This window comes from Zootoca vivipara, chromosome 8, assembly GCF_965207765.1.
Source record: "Zootoca vivipara chromosome 8, rZooViv2.hap1.1, whole genome shotgun sequence".
Classification (NCBI taxonomy): Eukaryota; Metazoa; Chordata; class Lepidosauria; order Squamata; family Lacertidae; genus Zootoca; species Zootoca vivipara.
In genome coordinates, this window is record NC_142591.1 from 77,873,129 (window position 1) to 77,896,859 (window position 23,731).

A 23,731-nucleotide genomic window follows, 5' to 3' on the forward strand; every position below is an offset into this window, starting at 1 on the left:
GTCTGAGAGTTCATCATCGGAATCATTAGTGTTCTCCTTTTGCTTCAGGGTGTCACCCACTTTGAACTAACGTGATGCCCCCCACCCCCCCCACCCCCCAAAATAATACCGTTCTTTTGGATGTGCCCTAAATAGACCATCAAACATTTCAAAGGACATGTGGGTATTTTGAGCATTCAAAGGGTCCAAGTCCCTCTGTTGTCTTCTACTTCAACTTTTAAGGAAGGAGGTCTCAGCAGCAGAAGGTCTCTTCAAAGCCAGAAAAGTCTGACGGGTTTCTCTTCCTTACTGGTGGCCAAAATTAATTGTCAACATACTGACACCACTGGTCTCTTTTTCCACTTGGAAACATGAGGCATATCTAAGATGAATCCCAACTTGGGAGATAGGTGGGATATAAAGACATCAAATGAATGAATTGTTGGATCAATCCATCAACATCCGATGGATGATTACGAAGGATTGGGTTAGCATCCATACTCTGCAGAGTTACACCTCAACGCAGCTCCTTCCTTGGAAGCATCTTGTTGAAGGTACACACAGTAGGAAATAAACGCTCATGGACACCGTAAAGATTCAGTCAAGTGTAGAGGTTTACTTGACAGGCATGAAAGCATATTGGTAGCAAATGTATTCAGTGGTACCTCGGGTTCCAAACACCTCGGGTTACAAACACCTCGGGTTACAGACTCTGCTAACCTGGAAGTAGTACCTCGGCTTAAGAACTTTACCTCAGGATGAGAACAGAAATCACGCGCCAGCGGCGCAGCAGCAGTGGGAGGCCCCATTAGCTAAAGCGGTGCTTCAGGTTAAGAACAGACCTCCGGAATGAATTAAGTTTGCAACCAGAGGTACAGACATTCACCACTGCCATGGTCGAGGCATGCTTAAGAGTCCAGCAAGAGTCCAAGACTCTCTGCTTCTCTCACCTCAACATTTCCACAGCTATTCCAGACTGTTACTTTAGAATTGCTAGATTCCCTGCCATACCGCCACTTTCTGGCGAGGCATACGTGGAAACACAGAACACTGTCTTTCCATCTCTGTTCCACTGGTTGGTGCGTTGGCTGGGAAACGAACCCAGGTCAACTGCTTGGAAGGCAGTTATGCTCAGCACTTCGGCCTCCAGAGTTCTCGTTTGAATATGAACAAGCTAGGTATCACTTCTGCTAGCCAGTGAAGGCGGTGAAGGTCCTGTGTGAGTGCCTGGAGGCGGTTGGAGGATGGATGGCGGTTAATGGATGGAGGTTGAATCCTGACAAGACAGAAGTACTGTTTGTGGGGGACAGGAGGCGAGCAGGTGTGGAGGACTCCCTGGTCCTGAATGGGGTAAATGTCCCCCTGAAAGACCAGGTGCATAGCCTGGGAGTCATTTTGGACTCACAACTGTCCATGGAGGTGCGGGTTAATTCTGTATCCAGGGCAGCTGTCTACCAGCTCCATCTGGTACGCAGGCTGAGACCCTACCTGCCTGCGGACTGTCTCGCCAGAGTGGTGCATGCTCTGGTTATCTCCCGCTTGGATTACTGCAATGCACTCTACGTGGGGCTACCTTTGAAGGTGACCCGGAAACTGCAAATAATCCAGAATGCGGCAGCTAGACTGGTGACTGGGAGCGGCCGGCGAGATCACATAACACTGGTCCTGAGAGATCTACAACTGGCTCCCAGTACGTTTCCGACCACAATTCAAAGAGTCGGTCTTGACCTTTAAAGCCCTAAACGGCCTCGGTCCTGTATACCTGAAGGAGCATCTCCACCCCCCACCTTTCAGCCCGGCCCTCTGGTGGTAATAATAATAATAATAATAATAATAATAATGGAGCATTATTATTTATACCCCGCCGATCTGGGGTATTACACTCTGGGCGGCTTCCAACTGAATATTAAAAACAGTAGAGTATCAAACATTAAAAACTTCCCTAAACAGGGCCACCTTCAATTGTCTTTTAAATATAAAATAGTTGTTTATTGCCTTGACATCTGATGGGAAGGCGTTCCACAGGGCGGGTGCCACTACCAAGAAGGCCCTCTGTCTGGTTCCCTGTAACCTCACTTCTCACAATGAGGGAACTGCCAGAAGGCCCTCGGTGCTGGATCTCAGTGTCCAGGCTGAACACTCATTCCCTCATTGCGAGAAGTGAGGTTACAGGGAACCAGACAGAGGGCCTTCTTGGTAGTGGCACCCGCCCTGTGGAATGCCCTCCCATCAGATGTCAAGGAAATAAGCAGCTATCCTAATTTTAAAAGACATCTGAAGGCAGCCCTGTTTAGGGAAGCTTTTAATATTTAATGCTGTATTGTTTTAATATTTGATTGGGAGCTGCCCAGAGTGGATGGGGAGACTCAGCCAGATCGGCGGGGTATAAATAATAAATTATTATTATATTATTATTAGTGGGGATTTTAACTAAAATCCAACAATTTACAGCATTTTGTTGCTTGGGCCACATGGATCCTTCCAGCTTTTGCTTCTGTTCTGAGGCTTACTATTCCAGTTTGCCATTTTATCTTGACATTTTATCGTTTTCTGCATCCCAGCGCCATCAACTATGGAAGTTGTTATTGTTTATCTTTTTAAGAGAGAGAGAGAGAGAGAGAGAGAGAGAGAGAGAGAGAGAGAGAGAGAGAGAGAGAGAGAGAGAAGTGTTGATTCAAATTAACTTGGGTTTTTTCCCTCCATTTCCTTTAGGGATTTGGGAACCAGGCGAATTCAAATTATGCTGCTGAGATCGTTATTGATGGTAAGTAATGGAGGAAATTGACATGATGGCTTTTATATCCTTGTTTTAAAAGATCCATTTTACAGTGTGGCTAAGCAGGCAGTATGGCCACTTCTTTAAACTCGAAGCAAAAGTAAAGGAGAGTGGTGTTTTCCATAGGACTAGTCTATATTTGCAAATAATTACTTGTCTGGTTGTCTGTGAGACTGAGAAATGCTGAAAGTTGAGTAGGCAGGGCGGTTGTTGTGAATTGGTTCTTTCTTTCTCTTTTCGTTTCCACTGATGTTCTACTAGAGCAGGCACCCCCAAACTTCGGCCCTCCAGATGTTTTGGCCTATAACTCCCATGATCCCTAGCTAACAGGACCAGTGGTCGGGGAAGATGGGAATTGTAGTCCAAAACATCTGGAGGGCCGAAGTTTGGGGATGCCTGTACTAGAGATTACATCAATGTTTACTCCTTGTAAACCTTTCTGCCAACCATTGGTTTATGCTCTTACAAGGAGTCATTGCAAGGGCACCCAAAATGGCCGCTTCGACAGGAAGCTCACTTTGGGTGACTTTGGGTCAGTCGCCATCGCTCAGCCTAATCTACCTCACAAAAAAACCCTGTGAGAATAAAAATGAACCGAGAGAGAACCATGTACCCTGGAGTACTGTGTCCAGTTCTGGGCACCACAGTTCAAGAAGGATACTGACAAGCTTGAACGTGTCCAGAAGAGGGCAACCAAAATGGTCAAAGGCCTGGAAACGATGCCTTATGAGGAACGACTTAGGGAGCTGGGTATGTTTAGCCTGGAGAAGAGAAGGTTAAGGGGTGATATGATAGCCATGTTCAAATATATGAAAGGATGTCATATGGAGGAGGGAGAAAGATTGTTTGCTGCTGCTCCAGAGAAGCGGACATGGAGCAATGGATTCAAACTTCAAGAAAGAAGATTCCACCTAAACATTAGGAAGAACTTCCTGACAGTAAGAGCTGTTTAGCAGTGGAATTTGCCGCCAAGGAGTGTGGTGGAGTCTCCTTCTTTGGAAGTCTTTAAGCAGAGGCTTGACAGGCATATGTCAAGAATGCTTTGATGGTGTTTCCTGCTTGGCAGGGGGTTGGACTGGATGGCCCTTGTGGTCTCTTCCAACTCTATGATTCTATGATTCTATGTATACAACCCTGAGCCCCTTGGAGGAAAAGCATGAAAAAAATCTACTTAAAACAAAGGAACTACATCGATTTTTGGTGGGTTTCTTTTTGTGCAGTTGAATGGGCTCTGCTTTCCCTTGTGCAGTCTGTGCAGCTGAATGAACACAGCTCTTTCCTGCACAGTTTGTTCAGTTAAATGGGCACAGCTTTTGTACCCAGCTTTTGGCTCATTCCTTTGGTGACTTGTGCTTACCTTCTCTTTGATGCCAACCAGGTCACAACAGGATACAGTGCCAAGACCATTTCTGCTGCCCTGCCTGCTCCCTTTCTGGATCCTTTGCTCTCTCCTTCACTCATGGATGACTCTGAACTCAGACAGCTGGTCCTGGAAATACTGCACAACGTTATTGATCGGCACGACAACCGAGTGAAGCTCAGAGGGATAAGGTTAATGCTCTGACAGGGTCTCAGTTGAGTCCCTATGCAACAGAAGCTCATGCCAGTGTACCATGGGAATCTCGGATGTAGATGCTTAAATTGATGGCATGCACAACGGGATTAATCCGTCTCTGCCAATACTCCCATTAACTATGTTCCTTCTGCAGTTTGTGCACATAAAGCCCCACTCTTATAAAGCAGTGGGGAAGACGTTTGTTTGGTCTACCTTTTGATGCAAACCTAATTTGCAGTTCTCATATCAGGAAGTGAACCAAAACACAACTGTCACTCGAAATTTCCACTTCTCCAAACAGTTATGGTGCAACTCCTCCAACCAAGATGTGTGCACGCGCTAGTGTAAATTACATACAAAACTCCTATATTATTTTGGGCAAAATTCCTGGGTATCTGTACCTGAATTTTTGTGTGGGATATTTAAAGGAAGGGGAATCACAAATGAATGCAGAAATGGGGCAAAGTGACTTAAGATTGGGGAAAATAAGAAACAGAGATTGGCAGGTGCATCCATCCCTACCCTAACATAGGTAGGGCTTTAGAGCATGGTACTGTGGGTCAAAGTCCACCCATCCTGCTATAAATCTGCTGCCCATCCTGCCTCACTTTTGCTCCTCTTGTCGTCTTCTTCCAAAGAAAGGAGTAAAAGTTGGAGAGGGACCAAACATTTTCCTTGTCAGATTGTGAGGTGGGTGGTCTGGCCCAAAACAGATAAACATTAATGTTTATCAGGTCCTTGGAGGCCTCTAGGCCTGGTGCATGGCATTTATGACATTTCTGTGGTCTTGGGACCCAGTCCAGTCCAGATTAATTATCTGGGTGTCCAGAAGACAATTACTATGGATTGTTTCCAAAGTATGTTGAGAGAGTGGTGGCTGATTTCCAGGAATGCCAGCAGAGCTGCACCTAGCTGAGCCCCAGGAATACAACCCATCACACTTGCCACCATTTGCCTTGTCCTGAAAGACCTACATTGGCTCCCAGTACTTTTCCGAGCACAATTCGAAGTGTTGGTGCTCACCTTTGAAGCCCTAAACGGCTTCGGCCCAGTATACCTGAAGGAGCGTCTTCACCACCATCATTCAGCCCAGACACTGAGGTCCAGCTCTGAGGGTCTTCTGGCAGTTCCTTCACTGCGAGAAGCCAAGTTAGAGGGAACCAGGCAGAGGGCCTTCTCGGTAGTGGCACCCGCCCCGTGGAATGCCCTCCCATCAGGTCATCAGGTGTCAAGGAAATAAACAACTTTCTGACTTTTAGAAGACATCTGAAGGCAGCCCTGTTTAGGAAGTTTTTTAATGTTTGATATTGTATTGCTTTATTATTACCAATATTATTATTATTATTATTATTATTATTATTATTATTATTATTATTCTGTTGGGAGCCGCCCAGAGTGGCTGGGGTAACCCAGCCAGATGGGCAGGGTATAAATTATTATTATTATTATCATCACCATCATCTCGTGGGGAGATGCTCAGCTGTATCTAAGGGTGCACTTCCGTATGTGGAGCGCCAAAGCTAAAAGTGATTGCAGCCCTCACCCTCTTCTCTTTCTCCTTGGAGACAGACCCATTCAGACGAATGGACATAAATATGTCATGCCCATTGATGTTGATGGGACCTCTCTGTATATGACTTATTTGAATCCAGCCCCCTTTCTGCTCTCTCCTTTGCCCTTGTTTTTTCCTTGTGGTCATCCACATGTAATCGAGCCCAGGGCCCCAGTTTGGCCTGTCCATGCATTAAAGACTGTACAGATTAAATGAGACCAAGTCCATAGATATTCTCCCACTTGTGTCACCTCTTATGCAAGCAGAAGCCCAAGAACTGCTCTAGAACCCTGCAGGTATTCTAGTGCAAATTCGTGTTACAGTTCGTGTTGCAGTTTTGTTTCTGTTCATGATGGTTCTTTGGATTCATTCTTCTAGCAATGGATGTGGCTATTTAGTAGAGCTCTGGTTTCCACATCTAACCTCCTGAAGGCAGGCAATTACTAATGCACTACCAGCCTTGAACTTAGAATTGTTTGGGTACTTTAAGAAACCAAGGAAATCAGTTCAGTTTTGAAGGGTTCGGTCCGCCATCTTGATTGAAAATGGTGTCTGGTTGTATCCTGTCTTCGATGAAAACCTGCTCCTTGATCTCAGGAACCATCATGCAAAATTTGGTCACAATATCTTAAGAGGTGTCCAGCTTTGTAAGTGATCAAGTTTTCAAAATATATAGCAGATAAGAGAAAACTATGGTAACAAATTGTTTTCTAACTGTGCAATAGATGCCATTCATTGCACACATTTTCTTCTGTTTTCCATGTTTCATTTTGTCAGTGGAGAGAGGAAAAGTGCAGGAATGTAACAGCTAGATGTTTTTGATGTAGCAATTGATGATTTTGTTTTCTAGGTGCCCTGCCCTGAATGTTAAGTAGCTCTTCCAAATTGCTCCTGGTTTAATTAAGCTTGTAATTATATTTTTTGTTTTATACAAAACATAAAATGGACTATTCCTGTACTCAGTCATAATTACTTATGATCCCCCCCTTTTTTTAATAGGAAATCTATTGTCATTGCAAAATGTGGGTGTAATTAAAATAGAGATGACTTCGAGAATGCCTGGATAAATTAAATACTTTTCACAGCATGATGCCGAGTGTCCCCATCGCTGAGAAGTAATTTGCTTGCAAATTATAATTATGAATGCTGTTTGGAGAAAGTAACAAACTGTTTTGTTTCTGCGCAGAATAATACCTGATGTTTCAGATCTAAAGATAAAACGGGACAAAATTTCAAGGCAAGATGCGAATTTCATCAAAAAGGTAATAATATCATTAAAGATCAAACCAATTATTAGAAGAAAGAAATGTTGCATACTGTTAGGTAAGGGGTATAGGGACTCTGTGGGTAGAACCTGTGATTTGAATGTAGAAGGGCCCAGTATTTATTTTTGGCATCTCCTCTAAATGCGAAGTCTAGTAACAGAGCTGTGCTGCTGCCAGGCAAAGTTAACAATTACTGTATGGGCTAGATGAAGATAACATGAGCCCTGCTGGGTCAGACCAAAGGCTCAACTGGTTAGCATCCTGTTCTCTTGGTGGTCTACCATGAGAAGCTGCCTTGAGTCCCAGTCTGGGGGAAAGGCAGAATAGAAATAAATGTAACATTATTTTTAAACCACTGAGCCTAGGGCTTGCTGATCAGAAGGTCGGCGGTCCGAATCCCTGTGGCGGGGTGAGCTCCCGTTGCTTGGTCCCAGCTCCTGCCAACCTAGCAGTTCGAAAGCACGTCAAAGTGCAAGTAGATAAATAGGTACCGCTACAGCGGGAAGGGAAACGGCATTTCCGTGCGCTGCCCTGGTTAGCCAGAAGCGGCTTTGTCATCCTGGCCACATGACCTGGAAGCTATACGCCGGCTCCCTCGGCCAATAATGCGAGATGAGCGCGCAACCCCAGAGTCGGTCACGACTGGACCTAATGGTTAGGGGTCCCTTTACCTTACAACTCCTGTGGCAAGCGTATCCAGGGAAAGGATTTTTAGCCTTTTTTATAATGTGCCTTATTCATAGCATTGTGCCTTGATAGAAAATCATGCTTCCTGTGTCTCTTGCTTTTTGCTTGCAATGTATTTTGGCTGTTTTCAGTTTGCCATCTGTTAGACGGAATGTTCTGAGCATCAAGGTCACAAGACCAGTTAAGATGTTCATACAACAGTGGGTCAGGATGTTCTGTTTGACGGCCGGCAGGATGCCTGATAAGAAAGGGGATTTTTGTCTTGTATTAAATACAAACCACAGCTCTTAGGAAGTGCCTTATATGGGCATGCATTAGAAATGCTAAGAAAGAGGAGAAGTAATCTTATAAGGAAAGAGGAAGGGCTGCGATCACGCTTATTGGTTAATAATTTGCTGCAATATATGAATATGTAATGCTGTATGCTACCTAGAAAAGGTATATAAACCCAGGGGCACTGTTGCTCTGGGATCAGTCTTTGAGGAATTATCCCACTGTGCCTATTGCTGTCAGCAATAAAACTTACTTTCTATTTCTCCACGATTGCGTCTGTGATCCTTGAGAAACCCCTGAACTGATGTTCCCAGGTTCCACGCTACACTCCCACCTCCATCGCTCTGCCCGGACACTGAGATTCAGCACCGAGGGCCTTCTGGCGGTTCCCTTGCTGTGAGAAGCCAAGTTACAGGGAACCAGGCAGAGGGCCTTCTCGGTAGTGGCACCCACCCTGTCAAAAAGAAAAATAACTACCGGTACCAGACTTTTAGAGGACATCTGAAGCTTTAGGGAAGCTTTTAATCTTTAAGAAATTAGTGTATTCTAATATTTCTGTTGGAAGCCGCCCAGAGTGGCTGGGGAAACCCAGCCAGATGGGTGGGGTATAAATAATAAATTATTATTATTATTATTATTATTATTATTATTATTATTATTATTATTATTATTTAACCTTGACATTTGGCTTTGCTGGCTGGGTCCGATGGGAGTTGCGTTCCAAAATATCTGGAGGGCCACTTGATTGAAGAGGTTGCTCTGGCTTTGGTAAAAGTCAATACTTGTATTGTGAATGTGCGCCAAGCATTATCTCAGTGGCTCCAAAAAACCTGACATAAACATACGAACATAAGGAGAGCCTTCTGGGTCAGGTCAATGGCCCATCTGGTCCAGCATGCTGTTCTTACAGGGGCCAGACAGATGCCTGCGGGAAATCAACAAGCAGAACCCGAGCACAAGTGCCCTCTCCCCTCTCATGGTTTCCAGCAACTGGTATTTAGAAGGCAGAGCATAGCCATCATGGCTAGCAGCCATTGATAGCCGCCTCCTCCATGAATTAGTCAATTCTCTTTCAAAGCCATCCAACTTGGTGGCCATCACAGCCTCCTGGAGGAGCAAGTTCCATAGGTTGACTATGCGTGAAGAAGTTGTTTCTTTTATCCTAAATCTTCCAACGATAACCTTAATCCAGTTCCCTCACAAATTCAAGGCATAAAAAAGACTCCTCTCTGCTCTCTCTAGCACGGGCAGCAACTGTATAGGCATGTCTACTTAGGATGTAAGGAAGAGGACAATGTCCAGAAGAACTTTGAGCTTCTCTACACAACGCTGGCTCTCATGACAATTGAACTAGCCAATGAAGAAGTGGTTATTGACCTCATCAGAGTGGCTATTGCGTTGCAGGTAGGGCTTTCGAAGTGCATCTGGATGGCTTTGTTGATATCATGTCAACAGATTGGAATCCGTATTTCTGATCAAGAACGGTGCACTTATCTATCTATCTATCTATCTATCTATCTATCTATCTATCTATCTATATATATTGTTTTTCTCTTTTTCTCATCACAAATATACTTATATCCATGATATACAATTTGCATAACCTCTCCCCCTCCCTCCCTTTGGACTTCCATCAGCTTCCATTTCTGGTTTATTATCCTTGTTATTGTATTCTGCTGTTTTGTTGTTGTTTTTTACAATATGTCATATCGTCCCCGTATTACATTATTTATTCCCTATCCATGAAATTGTGAATGTTTATTTAAATCCTGCCATTGAGTCGATGCTCTTTCTATGTTTCTGCAAATATAATATAAAAGGTTCCTACTCTTTTTTCAAAGCCACTATTGTCCTTTTCCCGAAATCTATCCGTCAGCTTTGCCAACTCCGCATAGTTCATCCATTTTTCTTGCCATTGCTCTTTTGTTGGAATTTCTACAGTTCTGTGCTATCAGTATTCTCGTCCTTTTCTCTTTTGGCAGAGCCCAACAGGAAGGCTTTGGGCTGCTTAACAAATGTTATTTTAAACATTTTTTTCAATTCATTGTATATCATTTCCCAATATGTTTAGACACTTTTACAATCCCACCACATATGGTAAAAAGTTCCTTCAACCTCTTTGCACCTCCAACACTCCCTCTGTTCATTTTTATATATTTTTGCCGATTTAACCGGTGAAATATACCATCTATACATCATCTTCATATAGTTTTCTTTTAGCAATACAGTGGTGCATCGCTAGACGAATTTAATTCGTTCCTCGGATCTTTTCTTATAATGAAAAATTTGTCTAGCGAATCCCATAGGAATGAATTGAATTGGGGGGGGGGGTTTGTTTGTTTGTTTTTGCCCATAGGAACGCATTAATTGAATTTCAATGCATTCCTATGGGAAACCGCGATTCGCTAGACGAATTTTTCATAAAACAAATTCGTCTAGCGAGGCAACCTCCGCTCGAAAAATCCTTTCGTTAAGCGGAAATTTTGTTAAGCAGGGCATTTGTTAAGCGAGGCACCACTGTATACAATCCGCGGTGCACTTATTTTGTACGCTTTGGATTTACCTGCTGCATCATTTTGCACCTTGAGAATCTCACCTTCTTTTTGTACACGTTGCAGTTTCAAAATAAAGCTTAGTTGATGTGTAGAGCAGGCTCAGAAATGAGAAGTACAGTGTTCCCAGTGTTCCTGGGATGGGTGGGGGTGGGCTTTTCTGACACCTGCCCATCCCTGTTCAGCCATTGCTAGCACTACCTGTGGCCACTGGCTGACTTCACCACTGTCACAGCGTTACCAACTTCCCTGTCACTTAGCCCCTCTTCCTCTCAGTTACTGGCAGCAATTTCCATGTTGGGAAGCCAGGAGAACAACACCTCTCCACCCTCCTGGCCCCTACTTCCTGGGGGCTCTCTTCTCAGTGGTAACAAGTGGTGTATTTGGTAATTTTATTCTTATGGTAGATCTTGCTTTTTTTATAAAAAAATGTCATCCTAGGTGAGTGTGGAATGAATTACTTGACTGTTTTGCATACAGTTAAAAACAACAACACTGAAAGCTGTTAATTTAAGGTGATCCTGAATGTGCTTAAACTGTGAATTCTCTAACCTGGGGTTTTTGTTTTGTTTTTTCAAAAAAATAAATGAATAAATCCCACAGGCCACTTGAAAATTGTTGAGGATATTGGCAGACTCCTTCATACGTATTTCCCCCTTGTTTGTTGTAGCAATTGCAGTGTGCTATGTGCTGCGTGGTTTTTGTTTTTATTGCTTCTTTTCTTTCTAATGTTGTATTCTGTTGCTGGTGTTTTTCACTGACTACCCCACCCTACCCCCGGCCACCTGAACAAAGCTCCTGGATAACTGAGGGTCCATAGACCGCAGTTTGAGAACCCTTGCCTCCAACACACTGTCAGATCATAACTACCCATGCCCTGAAAAACTGTTTTAAGATGCGTTGTGCACTGCGCAAGCTATTTAGACTAGTTTGTCTTTCAAAATAAATAAATAAAACTTGAACTGACTTCTCCACTCAAAAGACTTAACAGTGACCTGGGATGGGGGACGGGGGGACGGACTGTTTTACCTTCCTGGCTCTTAGTCTTTTCACCCATATGAAAAAGAATATGACCAATGCCAGTCTTGAATGAGGTTCCGCCTTCCCTTCCTTTCATTGTAGGACATTGCAATCCTTAACGAAGACAACTTGCCCATGTTCCATCGCTGTAGCGTGATGGCAGTGGTAGCCGCATACCTCAACTTCCTGAGCCAGATGATCGCTGTTCCTGCTTTTTGCCAACATGTTACTAAGGTGCTGTATCGCTTCTGATTTTTGAGAGTGTGCCTTGCATTGATACAATAGGAGAACTGCCCTTCCAGCTTGGCTAAATAAAGAGCCCAAAGCAAATTTGGGTTGGGGGTTACTTGTGGCAATTATATGTATGGACTGCAAAGACAGACCACTGTGAATGACAGCAGGCATGGGCTGGGGATTAAAGGAAACAGGCTCATCCCTCAAACATGTCCACACTAGCAATGCATATTTATTTATTTATTTATTTACTTACTTACTTACTTATTTGCAAACATATACATTTTAACATAGAATGCAAACTGAGAAAATTGTCAAACACTGTCTTGTTTTTCTGCTTGTGTTGCAGGTCATTGAAACCAGACATGTAGAAGCACCCTATTTTTTACCTGAAACAATTTTCCGAGAGAAGTGCAAGTATGTGAAATTTTAACAACTCGTAAAGCGTGAGAACCAGTAATGTTTTTGACTTAAGGACTGTGAAAGACCATGCCAGGTTGCTGGCATGTCTAGTTAAAAGGCAATGTCTAGTTAAAAGGCAATCTTCTGCCCAAGACCCTGGAGAGCCTCTGAAACTCAGAATAGACAGTACTGGGCTGGGTGGACAAATAGAATAATAGAACTGTAGAGTTGGAAAGGACTGTGAGTAAAGGTAAAGGGACCCCTGACCATTAGGTCCAGTCATGACGGACTCTGGGGTTGCAGCGCTCATCTCGCATTATTGGCCGAGGGAGCCAGCGTACAGCTTCCAGGTCATGTGGCCAGCATGACTAAGCTGCTGCTGGTGAACCAGAGCAGCACACAGAAACGCTGTTTACCTTCCCGCCAGAGCGGTACCTATTTATCTACTTGCACTTTGACGTGCTTTCAAACTGCTAGGTTGGCAGGAGCTGGGACTGAGCAACGGGAGCTCACCCCATCGCAGGGATTCGAACCGCCGACCTTCTGATCGACAAGCCCAAGAGGCTTAGTGGTTTAACCCACAGCGCCACCCGCGTCCCTTCAGAATCATAGAACTGTAGAGTTGGAAAGGACTGTGAGGGCCATCTAGTCCAACCTCCAGCAATGCATGAATCTTTTGCCCAATGTGGGGCTCGAACCCATGACCCTGAGATTAAGAGCCTCATGCTCTACCAACTGAGCTATCATGAGTACATGATCTGCCTTGTTCTTCAGGTTCCTGTGTTCCCCAGGTTTTAATGCAAGAGTGGGGGAGCTTTCTCAGTTCAAGGGCTATGCTCTCTTCTGAGCAATCTCTTGGAGCCAGATTCCAGCGCCGGGCAGAACAAGAGGCAAAAGTGCACAGAACAATGAATGCAAATTTTACCTTTGTGCAGTAGTTTAGTTCTGACACGCACCCTGCACTGCTCTGTATCCTCCATTCAGACAAGCAAGAGGCATTGTCAGAGTTCAAGGATACATTCCAGCCAGGTACAAACACTCCAGGTGTGAAGCAGGGCCAGTGAGGGGTGTGGCCTGTGGAGAAGGGGTGTGGCTTGGTAGAAAGACCTTGAAGGCACACCCCTGGTCTAGTAGGTAAAGGTAAAGGGACCCCTGACCGCTAGGTCCAGTCGTGAACGACTCTGGGGTTGCGGCGCTCATCTCGCTTCATTGGCCGAGGGAGCCAAAACAGCTTCCGGGTCATGTGGCCAGCATGATTAAGCCGCTTCTGGTGAACCAGAGAAGTGCACGGAAACACTGTTTACCTTCCTGCCAGAGCGGTACCTATTTATCTACTTGCACTGGCATGCTTTCGAAATGCTAGGTTGGGAGGAGCTGGGACCGAGCAACGGGAGCTCACCCCGTCGTGGGGATTTGAACCGCCGACCTTCTGATCGGCAAGCCCTAGGCTCTGTAGTTTAGACCACAGCGCCACCCGCGTCCCACGGTCTAGTTGGTACTGAATACTATTTAAGAATAAGATCTAGGATGGCAGTATTCACCTTTGGTTAATTCGCTCTAACCTACATTCTGAATGAACCATGCCTCTCTCTTTTTTTCATTCTTTGCTTCTTTTATGTAATGGTTTGAAATCCACAATTGCAAATTATGGTTTAAAGCCTGCCCAAGTCCCTGGAGAAGGACGAAACAAGCTTGTTCTTCCTGACCAACCAAATGGCAGAATCGCTGGGTGGCAGCGGCTACTGCGTGGAGAGACTGTCTGTGCCATATGTACCACTTGTGACAGGTAAGCCGTTGATGGCTCACGCATCCTCTTCACCTGTAGTCATTGACCAACATTTATCATAGCTGCTTTTTTAAGGGAGGAGGAGCACCTTTGGTGCTTTCCAGCAGTCCAACAACACTGGAAGTGTAACCAGGCTCCCCATCCTTGGTGTAGGACAATCCCAAAGACTCCTAATATTATCTGAGTGAAATGCATATGCATACATTTTTAGAAGCATATCATACTGACTTTCTTGATTGCAGCTATTTATTATACCTATCGTGGAGGCCCTTTGAGGATGAATAAACTCTGTGATACATTTCACTGCTAGTGAACAACAGAGTCTTCTTGGATCAGGCATGCTCAGTGGTCTTATTGATTCTGTGTCTCTTTATACAGAGCAAGACATGCACACATACATGTTTGGCTCTGGGGGGGTGGGACAGGCTCCTTCTCTATCACTAACATATTAAATGCAGTTCAGAGCATTGCAAAGGAGTTGAGACCCAGAGCCTTTCTCGGGTAGCCCAGTTCTTTAGATTCTGACCCAAACGTTGATGACTTTTCTGCTGCCCCATTTTTTTTTCTAATTTTCTGTATGGTATGTCATCCTAAAGCTTCTATTTCCATTCTTATGCATCTTTGGAAATGTAGCTCTATTCCCATCTGGCAAAAAGCCTCATAAAAGCAGGCGCAAGTCGAAAGGTAAATTGGAGCTGCCACTGCTTGTTCCTGTTATAGCTTCATGGTGTTAGGATCCAGAGACAGCCAAATAAGCTCCTTATGCTCATAGGTAGAAAATCCCAGTGTTGTGCGATTTTCCTTTATTTTCCCTGCTCCTAGTAGCTGTGACCCACAAAACTGTAGACATTTGGGCTGCCATACAGGGTGTCCTGGTTTTTACTTTTTGAAATACGGCAACCAGGGTCGGATTTAGGTTTGATGAGGCCCTAAGCTACTGAAGTAATTGGGACCTTTATATGTCCCGCTGTCCTTTGTCAACAACAAATTGTCACTTTTTTGTGTTGAATATATGCTAGATGGTAATTGATGGACCTAATAGGTATCTAAAGCCATTTGCCCATGTTGCCATACAACCAGTCCATGCAGAATGTAGGCCCCCTATATATAGAAATGAGCAAACCAGTGATATTTGAGGGAGCAGGCTAGCAGGCGGGGCCCATTACTTACATCATAGGAGCCTACACAACACAAAACACTGTTGCTGTATGTAGGTTTTATTTTATTTGTTTTTTCTTATATTTTGGAAATGTACACCAGACTTTTTTCCTTTAATGTTTTTTGGGGGCCCCAAGAGAGTGGGGCTCTAAGCTATAGCTTTTTTAGCTTATATGTAAATCCGGCACTGATGGCAACCCTAGTAGATGTAGCATATTCGTATGCATCTCATAGGTATTTTTTCCAAATGTTTTTTTTAATCTATCTTTGCATTTATATCCCACCTTTCCTCCAAGGGCTCTCCTCTCCTCCATGTGATCCTCACAGCACCCCTGCAAAGTAGAGGTAGTAATTGCCCAAAGTCACCCAGTAATCTTCATGGCCACACGGGGATTTGAACCCCCGTCTCCCAGATTGCAGCCTAGCACTCTAACCGCAGCCCCACTCTGGCTCTTCACAGACTTCCAGTCTGCTTCTGCGGACAATTCAAGTTGCTGGTATTCTCTTGCAAAGCCCTTGATGGTTCATGGCCAAGGAATTGGAGGCACCAGCTATGAACTTGTCTGCTTTCTGGCACCTTTATGCTTTCCTGCAAGTGGCCTATCTTAATTTTAGAAGACAACTGGAGAGAGGGCCTTTTCATTGATGGTGACCAAGTCACAGGACATTTCTCCCAGAGATACTTAGTTGACGCTGACAGTTTGGGGTCAGTTTTGCCTCCACCCATGCAAGCAAGAGGGCTTATAGGAGTTTCAGGATGAATTCCTGCCAGGCAAAAGCACTCAAAGAGGGTGTGAAGCAGGCAGGTGAGGGGTGTGGCCTGGAGACAAGGGGTGTGGCTAGACAGAGTCCATAGGGGCCTGGGAGGGGCCACTGAAATTTGGATTGACTCGCTTCAGTTTGGGACAAAGAAAACAGGAATATACAATGATGTATTGACGAGATAGGCATTTCTCTTTTTGTTCAGATGAGGACAGGATGTCCAGGAGGAAGAGTATCGTGGACACATTGTCAATTCAGGTAGACATTCTGCCTGGCTGCAGCAGCCTGGATGAAAAGGTATGTAACAGTTCTCCCTTTTTTAAAAATGGAAATTCCCTTATGCTGAATAGGTTTCCTCGCAAGAAAAGGGAAAACTTGACAGCTATGGATAATGCATCTCCCCCCACCAAACATTCTTCAGTGCTTTCACTCTATCTATATACCACAAGCTATGGTAGTCAGGGTTGTGATTTGCATATGCAGATCCACGGTACTGCATGAAATTTTTAAAGTAAAAATGTCACCAGGGAAAAAAAGCATACACGTGATTCAAAGGGCTGTTTATGGGGTGGAAAAAAATATTTGAGACACTTAAGATGAATTGTGGCTGACCTTTTACTACTATTGACATATTACCCTAAACACTATTGTTTCTTTAGGCAAATAGCACTGAAGAAATCACCTTTGAGACGCTGAAGCAGGCAATAGGTAAGAAGGTTTTGCATTTCTATATTCACTAGTAAAAATAATATGCTCCCATAATAATTCACTTCAAGGGTGAATTATTTCACTTCAGCCTTTGTTTAATACGTTGCCCCTAAATTGGGATGAGGATGAATAATATCCCTGGTGTTTCCCTTCCCTTTGCTCCCACCTTTCTGGTTACTCTGTTGATGCTGTTAGCAGCTTATAGTCCTTGGCTTAAAGTTGGTTGGTTTCCCCTCTCCCCATCTCTCCAAAAGACAACAATGGGCTTGAGGAGCAAGAGAAAGAAAGGAGGCGCCTTGTGATCGAAAGATTCCAGAAGGCTCCTTTTGAAGAAATTGCTGCACAGTGTGAGACCAAGGTAAGTCCCTACCTTGATCTACCTACTCGATACTGCTAAGGGCCTAAACAGATGCACCAGGTACGTTGGACCTCATTAGCGACGAATGTCAGAGAGAAAGTGCCAAGGCTCTCCTGTCTCTGGACTAGGGACAGCCAACATGACACCCACCAGATGCTAGGGACTGCAGCTCCCATAATCCTCGACCATTCACCGTTCTGGCTAGGGCTGATGGGAGTTGGAGTCCCAAACATCCCTCTATACTTAGATGCCTCCTCCTCCCCCACGCATACAGATACCCTTTGGCAAGCATATTACAAAGGAATCTTCTAGGGCAGGCTTCCTCAACCTCGGCCCTCCAGATGTTTTGAGACTACAGTTCCCATCATCCCTGACCACTGGTCCTGCTAGCAAGGCATCATGGGAGTTGTAAGCCAAAGACATCTGGAGCGCCGAGGTTGAGGAAGCCTGTTCTAGGGAATAGGTGAGGCTGCAGAAGAGGTAACAGGTAGAGATGTGGGACTCGAGGTGGGCAAAGCCACCTGAGAATGAATGTGGACAGCTAAGACATTCTTGTATGGGAAGCCTTGTTTTCGACTCCAGTGAGTGTTCTCTGTGCATAGATGCTGGGATGCTGGTATCTGTGCAGCTGATATCCATACAGAACTTTCATAATATTGGACTACTGCAATGTGCTGTACGTGGGGCTACCTTTGAAGGTGACTCGGAAACGACAACTAATCCAGAATGCAGCAGCTAGACTGGTGACAGGGAGCAGCCGCCGGGACCATAGGTCTTAAAGGATCTGCATTGGCTCCCAGTACATTTCCGAGCACAATTCAAAGTGTTGGTGCTGACCTTTAAAGCCCTAAACGGCTTTGGCCCTGTATACCTGAAGGTACGTCTCCACCACCATCATTCATCCTGGACACTGAGATCGAGCACTGAGGGCCTTTTGACAGTTCCCTCACTATGAGAAGTGAGGTTGCAGGGAGCCAGGCAGAGCACCTTCTCGGTGGTTGCACCCACCCTGTGGAATGCCCTCCCAACAGATGTCAAGGAGATAAACAGCTATCTGACTTTTAGAAGACATGTGAAGGCAACCTTGTTAAGGGAAGTTTTTAATATTTGATGTTTTATCGTGTTTTTAATATTCTTTTGGGAGCCATCCAGTGTGTAATCCAGTCAGATAGGGGTGGCAAACAAATATTATTATTATTACTACTACTACTACTAATCATCATAATCATTATCATTATAGTAATCCCTGGGACAGGGCTGGTTAACCCACATTGTCCCACTGCAACCTACGTCCACCCTCCCCACCAAAAAACCATTTTTGGTTATTTTTTACTTCTGTTATAAAAAGCAAGCTTTAGATTGTTATTTTTAGTTATTGTCTGCTCTGATGGGTCCCATGCTGTGATATGATGCCATTCTGGCCCCTCAAAATTCCTCTCCTCGCCCAACCACTCCTATGGGTCTCTCTGTGATGCTAAAAGCTTTGTGTGGAACCCCTCCCCTATGAGAGACCCTAAAATTTGCATCTTTTTTTAAATAAAAAAATCCTTTCCCCATTTTGGCAAGTTGACCATTCCTGCTTTTGTGTGTCAGCAGCTTTGACCTGTGGCCCTTGAAGGGTTGACAAAGGTTCAAGGTGGCCCTTGACCCCCAAAATGATTAGCCACCCCTGCCCTAAGAGTTTACATTTACCATTTGTGCCTTACAGACACACGTTTTGGTGTGGGCAAGCTTCATTGAAATGGTTATACCCTTTTGCAAGGGTATAATCCTGGCTGTGTACTCCTCCCCCAGCACATCAGTTGTGTGAATCACTGGCAGTCCCCGGGAAAGGGACTGCATATCTGGGTGTGTCCCCAGTGTCAGACATGCTGCCCCCCCCCAAAAAAATACATTCATGTGTTCCCGCAGGCCAAATGCATAAGGAGCTGCTCATGCACAAGCTTCCATGTGATTGGATAATCCCAGCTGTGCGGGTACCCACAACCACCATGTCCAATCCCAGTAACTTCATGGTACCCTAGGTTACCAGTGGATTCTGATACAAGATCAGTGCTGGTATTGCTGGCTCTGTTTTTCCAGACCAATTTGTCAGAAGGTTGCAGTGGTTACCCAGCACCCCACTCCCTAAAATATCCAATCTATTCTCCCTTGCAGGCAAACTTGCTCCACGACAGGCTGACACAGATATTGGAACGCACCATTCGGTAAGAGTTCGTGGAAGTTGTTTTGCGTTTGTGAAGAATAGGTGTTGGCTGCACTCCCATCCATGCTTACTAGGGTCCCATTAACATCTATAGCACTTCCTTCTAAGACAGGGGTCGGCAACATTTTTTGAGGCCGGTCCGGTCCACTCCCCGGCAGACCTCTTGGTGGGCCAGAGCATGCGCACCCGCGCTCAAGCTATTTCTGACGCTCTTCCGGGGTGGAAGAATGCAGGAAATAGCGTGCGCGCGTGCGCTACAGGCACTCCTCTCTCCCGGAAGTGCGCTGGAAATAGCGTATATGCATGCGTACAGGCACACCTCCGGGTGAGGAGCATGTACGCGAACGTGCGCACACGCTATTTCCAGCACACTTCCGACCCGGAAGTCCGTCCCCACGGCAAGAAAAAAAATGGCGCCGTGGGAAAAAAAGCATTGAATCCCCATGCCAATCCACGGAACGGCCATGGGCTGGTTCCAGGAAGCTCATGGGCCGGAAGCAGCCCATGGGCTTTAGGTTGTCGACCTCTGTTTTGAGGGATTAGACTGTTAGTCTAATAGATTTAAACTGATTTTCTCAAAGAGCATCTCTGCGCTACAGAGTTAGAATGGTTTAGCAGGTATTCCCTCTCATCAGGAAACCCTGGTCACTGAAGTTCTGTGAGGGGTGGTGGTAACAATCTCTGTAACAGGCTTCATCGCATCTTTCCCACAGTATATTTCCTATGATTCTTCGGAATAGTTTTGTCATTGGAATTCTACTCAAGATTGATCCAGAGTAGATTCCAGCATATAGTTAGCAGAGTAACAACTTAAACACGTTGCAGAATTCCCCCAAAATAGACCAGAGGCAATTGTATTTCATCCAGCGGAGCTTTACTGCTACTTGAAGGCAAATGAGCAGAACGGTCAAAAATCTAATACATTCAGGATTGACACTGTCCATGAAAAATCCACTTGCAGCAGTCTTAACTGAAACTTACAGTAACTTATAATAAGACTAAACCTTAACACTAAGCATACAGAACACCACACCAAATGGATAATAGATAGAAAAAGTAAGTGAAACTCAGGCTCCTTCTGGCCTTACTTTTATAGTCAGCATGACTTTGACAGAGGAGATAACAGAACCAGTTTAAACCAGCTGTACTCGGCTTCTCTGAAGGAATAACCCAAACATCATGAAGCTTCTTTCACACAGAGAAGGTTCCAGAACCCTCTTGAATTAAATTAGAGTAGGAAAGATCTCTACACATCAGATCAATACTTTCTGTACTAAGAAATGCAAACTGACAAGTTTAACTAGCATAAAACAACCTGGGCAAGGTTTTCTAGGGTCAGTGGCGACTAGAATCATAGAATCATAGAGTTGGAAGAGACCACAAGGGCCATCCAGTCCAACCCCCTGCCAAGCAGGAAACACCATCAAAGCATTCCTGACAGATGGCTGTCAAGCCTCTGCTTAAAGACCTCCAAAGAAGGAGACTCCACCACACTCCTTGGCAGCAAATTCCACTGCCGAACAGCTCTTACTGTCAGGAAGTTCTTCCTAATGTTTAGGTGGAATTTTCTTTCTTGTAGTTTGAATCTGTTGCTCCGTGTCCGCTTCTCTGGAGCAGCAGAAAACAACCTTTCTCCCTCCTCTATATGACATCCTTTTATATATTTGAACATGGTTATCATATCACCCCTTAACCTTCTCTTCTCCAGGCTAAACATACCCAGCTCCCTAAGCCGTTCCTCATAAGGCATCGTTTCCAGGCCTTTGACCATTTTGGTTGCCCTCTTCTGGACACGTTCCAGCTTATCAGTATCCTTCTTGAACTGTGGTGCCCAGAACTGGACACAGTACTCCAGGTGAGGTCTGACCAGAGCAGAATACAGTGGTACTATTACTTCCCTTGATCTAGATGCTATACTCCTATTGATGCAGCCCAGAATTGCATTGGCTTTTTTAGCTGCTGCATCACACTGCTGACTCATGTCAAGTTTGTGGTCTACCAAGACTCCTAGATCCTTTTCACATGTACTGCTCTCAAGCCAGGTGTCTCCCATCCTGTATTTGTGCCTTTCATTTTTTTTGCCCAAGTGTAGTACTTTACATTTCTCCTTGTTAAAATTCATCTTGTTTGCTTTGGCCCAGTTGTCTAATCTGTTAAGGTCATTCTGAAGTGTGATCCTGTCCTCTGGGGTGTTAGCCACCCCTCCCAATTTGGTGTCATCTGCAAACTTGCTCAGGATGCCCTCAAGCCCATCATCCAAGTCATTGATAAAGATGTTGAACAAGACTGGGCCCAAGACAGAACCCTGTGGCACCCCACTAGTCACTACTCTCCAGGATGAGGAGGAGCCATTGATGAGCACCCTTTGGGTTCGGTCAGTAAGCCAGTTACAAATCCACTGAATGGTAGCATTGTCTAGCCCACATTTTACCAGCTTCTTTACAAGAATATCATGGGGCACCTTGTCAAAGGCCTTGCTGACATGACTTATTTTTCAGGAACCCATGCTGACTTTTAGTGATCACAGAGTTTCTTTCTAGGTGCTCACAGACTGTTTGCTTAATGATCTGCTCTAGAATCTTTCCTGGTATTGATGTCAGGCTGACTGGGCGGTAATTGTTTGGGTCCTCTCTTTTCCCCTTTTTGAAAATAGGGACAACATTTGCCCTCCTCCAGTCTGCTGGAACTTCGCCTGTTCTCCAGGAATTTTCAAAGATTATTGCCAGTGGTTCTGAAATCACCTCTGCCAGTTCTTTTAATACTCTTGGATGTAGTTCATCTGGCCCTGGAATACATCTAAACTAGCCAAGTATTCTTGTACTACCTCCTTACTTATTCTGGGCTGTGTTTCCCCTGCTGAATCATCTGCTCCATATTCTTCAGGTCGGGCGTTGTTTTCTTTCTTGGAGAAGACTGAGGCAAAGAAGGCATTGAGGAGTTCTGCCCTTTCTCTGTCCCCTGTTTGCATTTCACCATCTTCTCCTCTGAGTGACCCCACTGTTTCCTTGTTTTTCCTTTTGCTACGGACATACCCATAAAAGCCCTTTTTGTTGCTTTTAACCTCTCTAGCGAGCCTGAGTTCATTCTGTGCTTTAGCTTTTCTGACTTTGTCTCTACACGTGCTGGCTATATGTTTGAATTCCTCTCTGGAGATTTCCCCCCTTTTCCATTTTTTGTACATATCCCTTTTAAATCTTAACTCAGTCAAAAGTTCTTTAGATAGCCAGCCTGGCTTCTTTAGGCACCTTCCATGTTTCCGTCTCATTGGTATTGCCTGAAGTTGTGCTTTTAATATCTCCCTTTTAACAAACTCCCAACCATCATAAACTCCCTTCCCTTTTAGTATTACTGTCCATGGGATTTCACCCAGCGTTTCCCTAAGTTTTCTGAAGTTGGCTTTCTTAAAGTCTAGAATTTGGACCTTAGTATGCTTGGTTGCTCCTTTCCGCTGGATAATAAACTCCAAAAGAGCATGGTCACTCCCACCTAATGATCCTGCCACTTCTACCCCACTAACCAAGTCATCACTATTGGTTAGGACCAGATCTAAAATGGCTGATCCTCTTGTTGCTTCTCCCACTTTCTGGACAATGAAGTTGTCTGCAAGGCCAGTGAGGAATCTGTCTAGTGGACCCTGGACTTGGTAGGGCAACTAGGTGAATCCTAGTCTACCTGGTAGGGCAACTAGGTGAATCCTAGTCTACCTGACATTTTGCATCTCTGTATACAAACCTGTCTGGTTGCTAAGAAAGGTCACCTTCTCTTGGCCCCATTGATCTCAAAGGCACAGTTAGTGGTGACAGAAGGGGAGCGTTTTCTGTGGCTGTTCCCATATTGTGGAATCCCCTCCCCAAAGAGGTTAGACCAGCTCCCTCTCTGTTATCCTTCCACCAGCAGGAAGGATTGAAAGATACAGCCATATTTATGCTTTAAGCATTCCTAAACAACAGCTATTCTGTCCAGCTATGACTTAGCTGGACAGAATAGCTGTTGTTTAGATGCTTAAAGCATAAATATGGCTGTATCTTTCAATCTGCTCGGCACTTTCTTCCCTTCCCAAGTGACCCCACCCTAAAGTGGTGTCCATTTCAATGCTGAATAAATTCCTGTTCATTGATCTGACCGACGTCTGGTATGGATAGGGTTGTCCAGGCAAACCCTTTATCACCCCAGTATTTTTCCTAACAGTACCCCAGGCAGGAGACAACCTGAAAGGAGTGCCTTATCACAAGCACTTAAAAGCAAGAGAAATAAAATTGTGAGCATGCAGCAAAGCCTAAAAACGATGCCTTGATTTGTTCTCCATCTTCTCCAGGCCTCCTCCGAGCCCTTCTGGAACGGTGGCGATTAACACTGGACACAACCATTACCGGTCCATCCCAGTCTACGAGATGAAGTTTCCTGATCTTTGTGTGTATTGAGTGTCCTCTGAATTCGTCAAAAAGACAGGTTTTTGGC

The 23,731-nt window shown here is 44.8% G+C and overlaps 1 protein-coding gene across 3 annotated transcripts in view; it reads left to right on the forward strand.

The window, feature by feature from the left end:
• EFR3A (EFR3 homolog A) overlaps positions 1 to 23,731 on the forward strand; it is a 93,819-nt gene that overhangs the window by 65,279 nt on the left and 4,809 nt on the right. For 2 of the 3 annotated variants that reach the window (XM_060277608.2, XM_088675900.1), the window contains exons 13-24: positions 2,692 to 2,743; positions 4,134 to 4,306; positions 7,049 to 7,124; positions 9,330 to 9,491; positions 11,762 to 11,893; positions 12,243 to 12,310; positions 13,954 to 14,081; positions 16,207 to 16,298; positions 16,661 to 16,709; positions 16,964 to 17,067; positions 19,225 to 19,274; positions 23,589 to 23,683. In XM_060277608.2, the coding sequence (XP_060133591.1) occupies positions 2,692 to 2,743; positions 4,134 to 4,306; positions 7,049 to 7,124; positions 9,330 to 9,491; positions 11,762 to 11,893; positions 12,243 to 12,310; positions 13,954 to 14,081; positions 16,207 to 16,298; positions 16,661 to 16,709; positions 16,964 to 17,067; positions 19,225 to 19,274; positions 23,589 to 23,683 (1,181 nt within the window). Of the gene's footprint in view, positions 1 to 2,691; positions 2,744 to 4,133; positions 4,307 to 7,048; positions 7,125 to 9,329; positions 9,492 to 11,761; positions 11,894 to 12,242; positions 12,311 to 13,953; positions 14,082 to 16,206; positions 16,299 to 16,660; positions 16,710 to 16,963; positions 17,068 to 19,224; positions 19,275 to 23,588; positions 23,723 to 23,731 lie in introns of all 3 variants that reach the window. The other variant, XM_060277610.2, reaches the window with a different exon arrangement.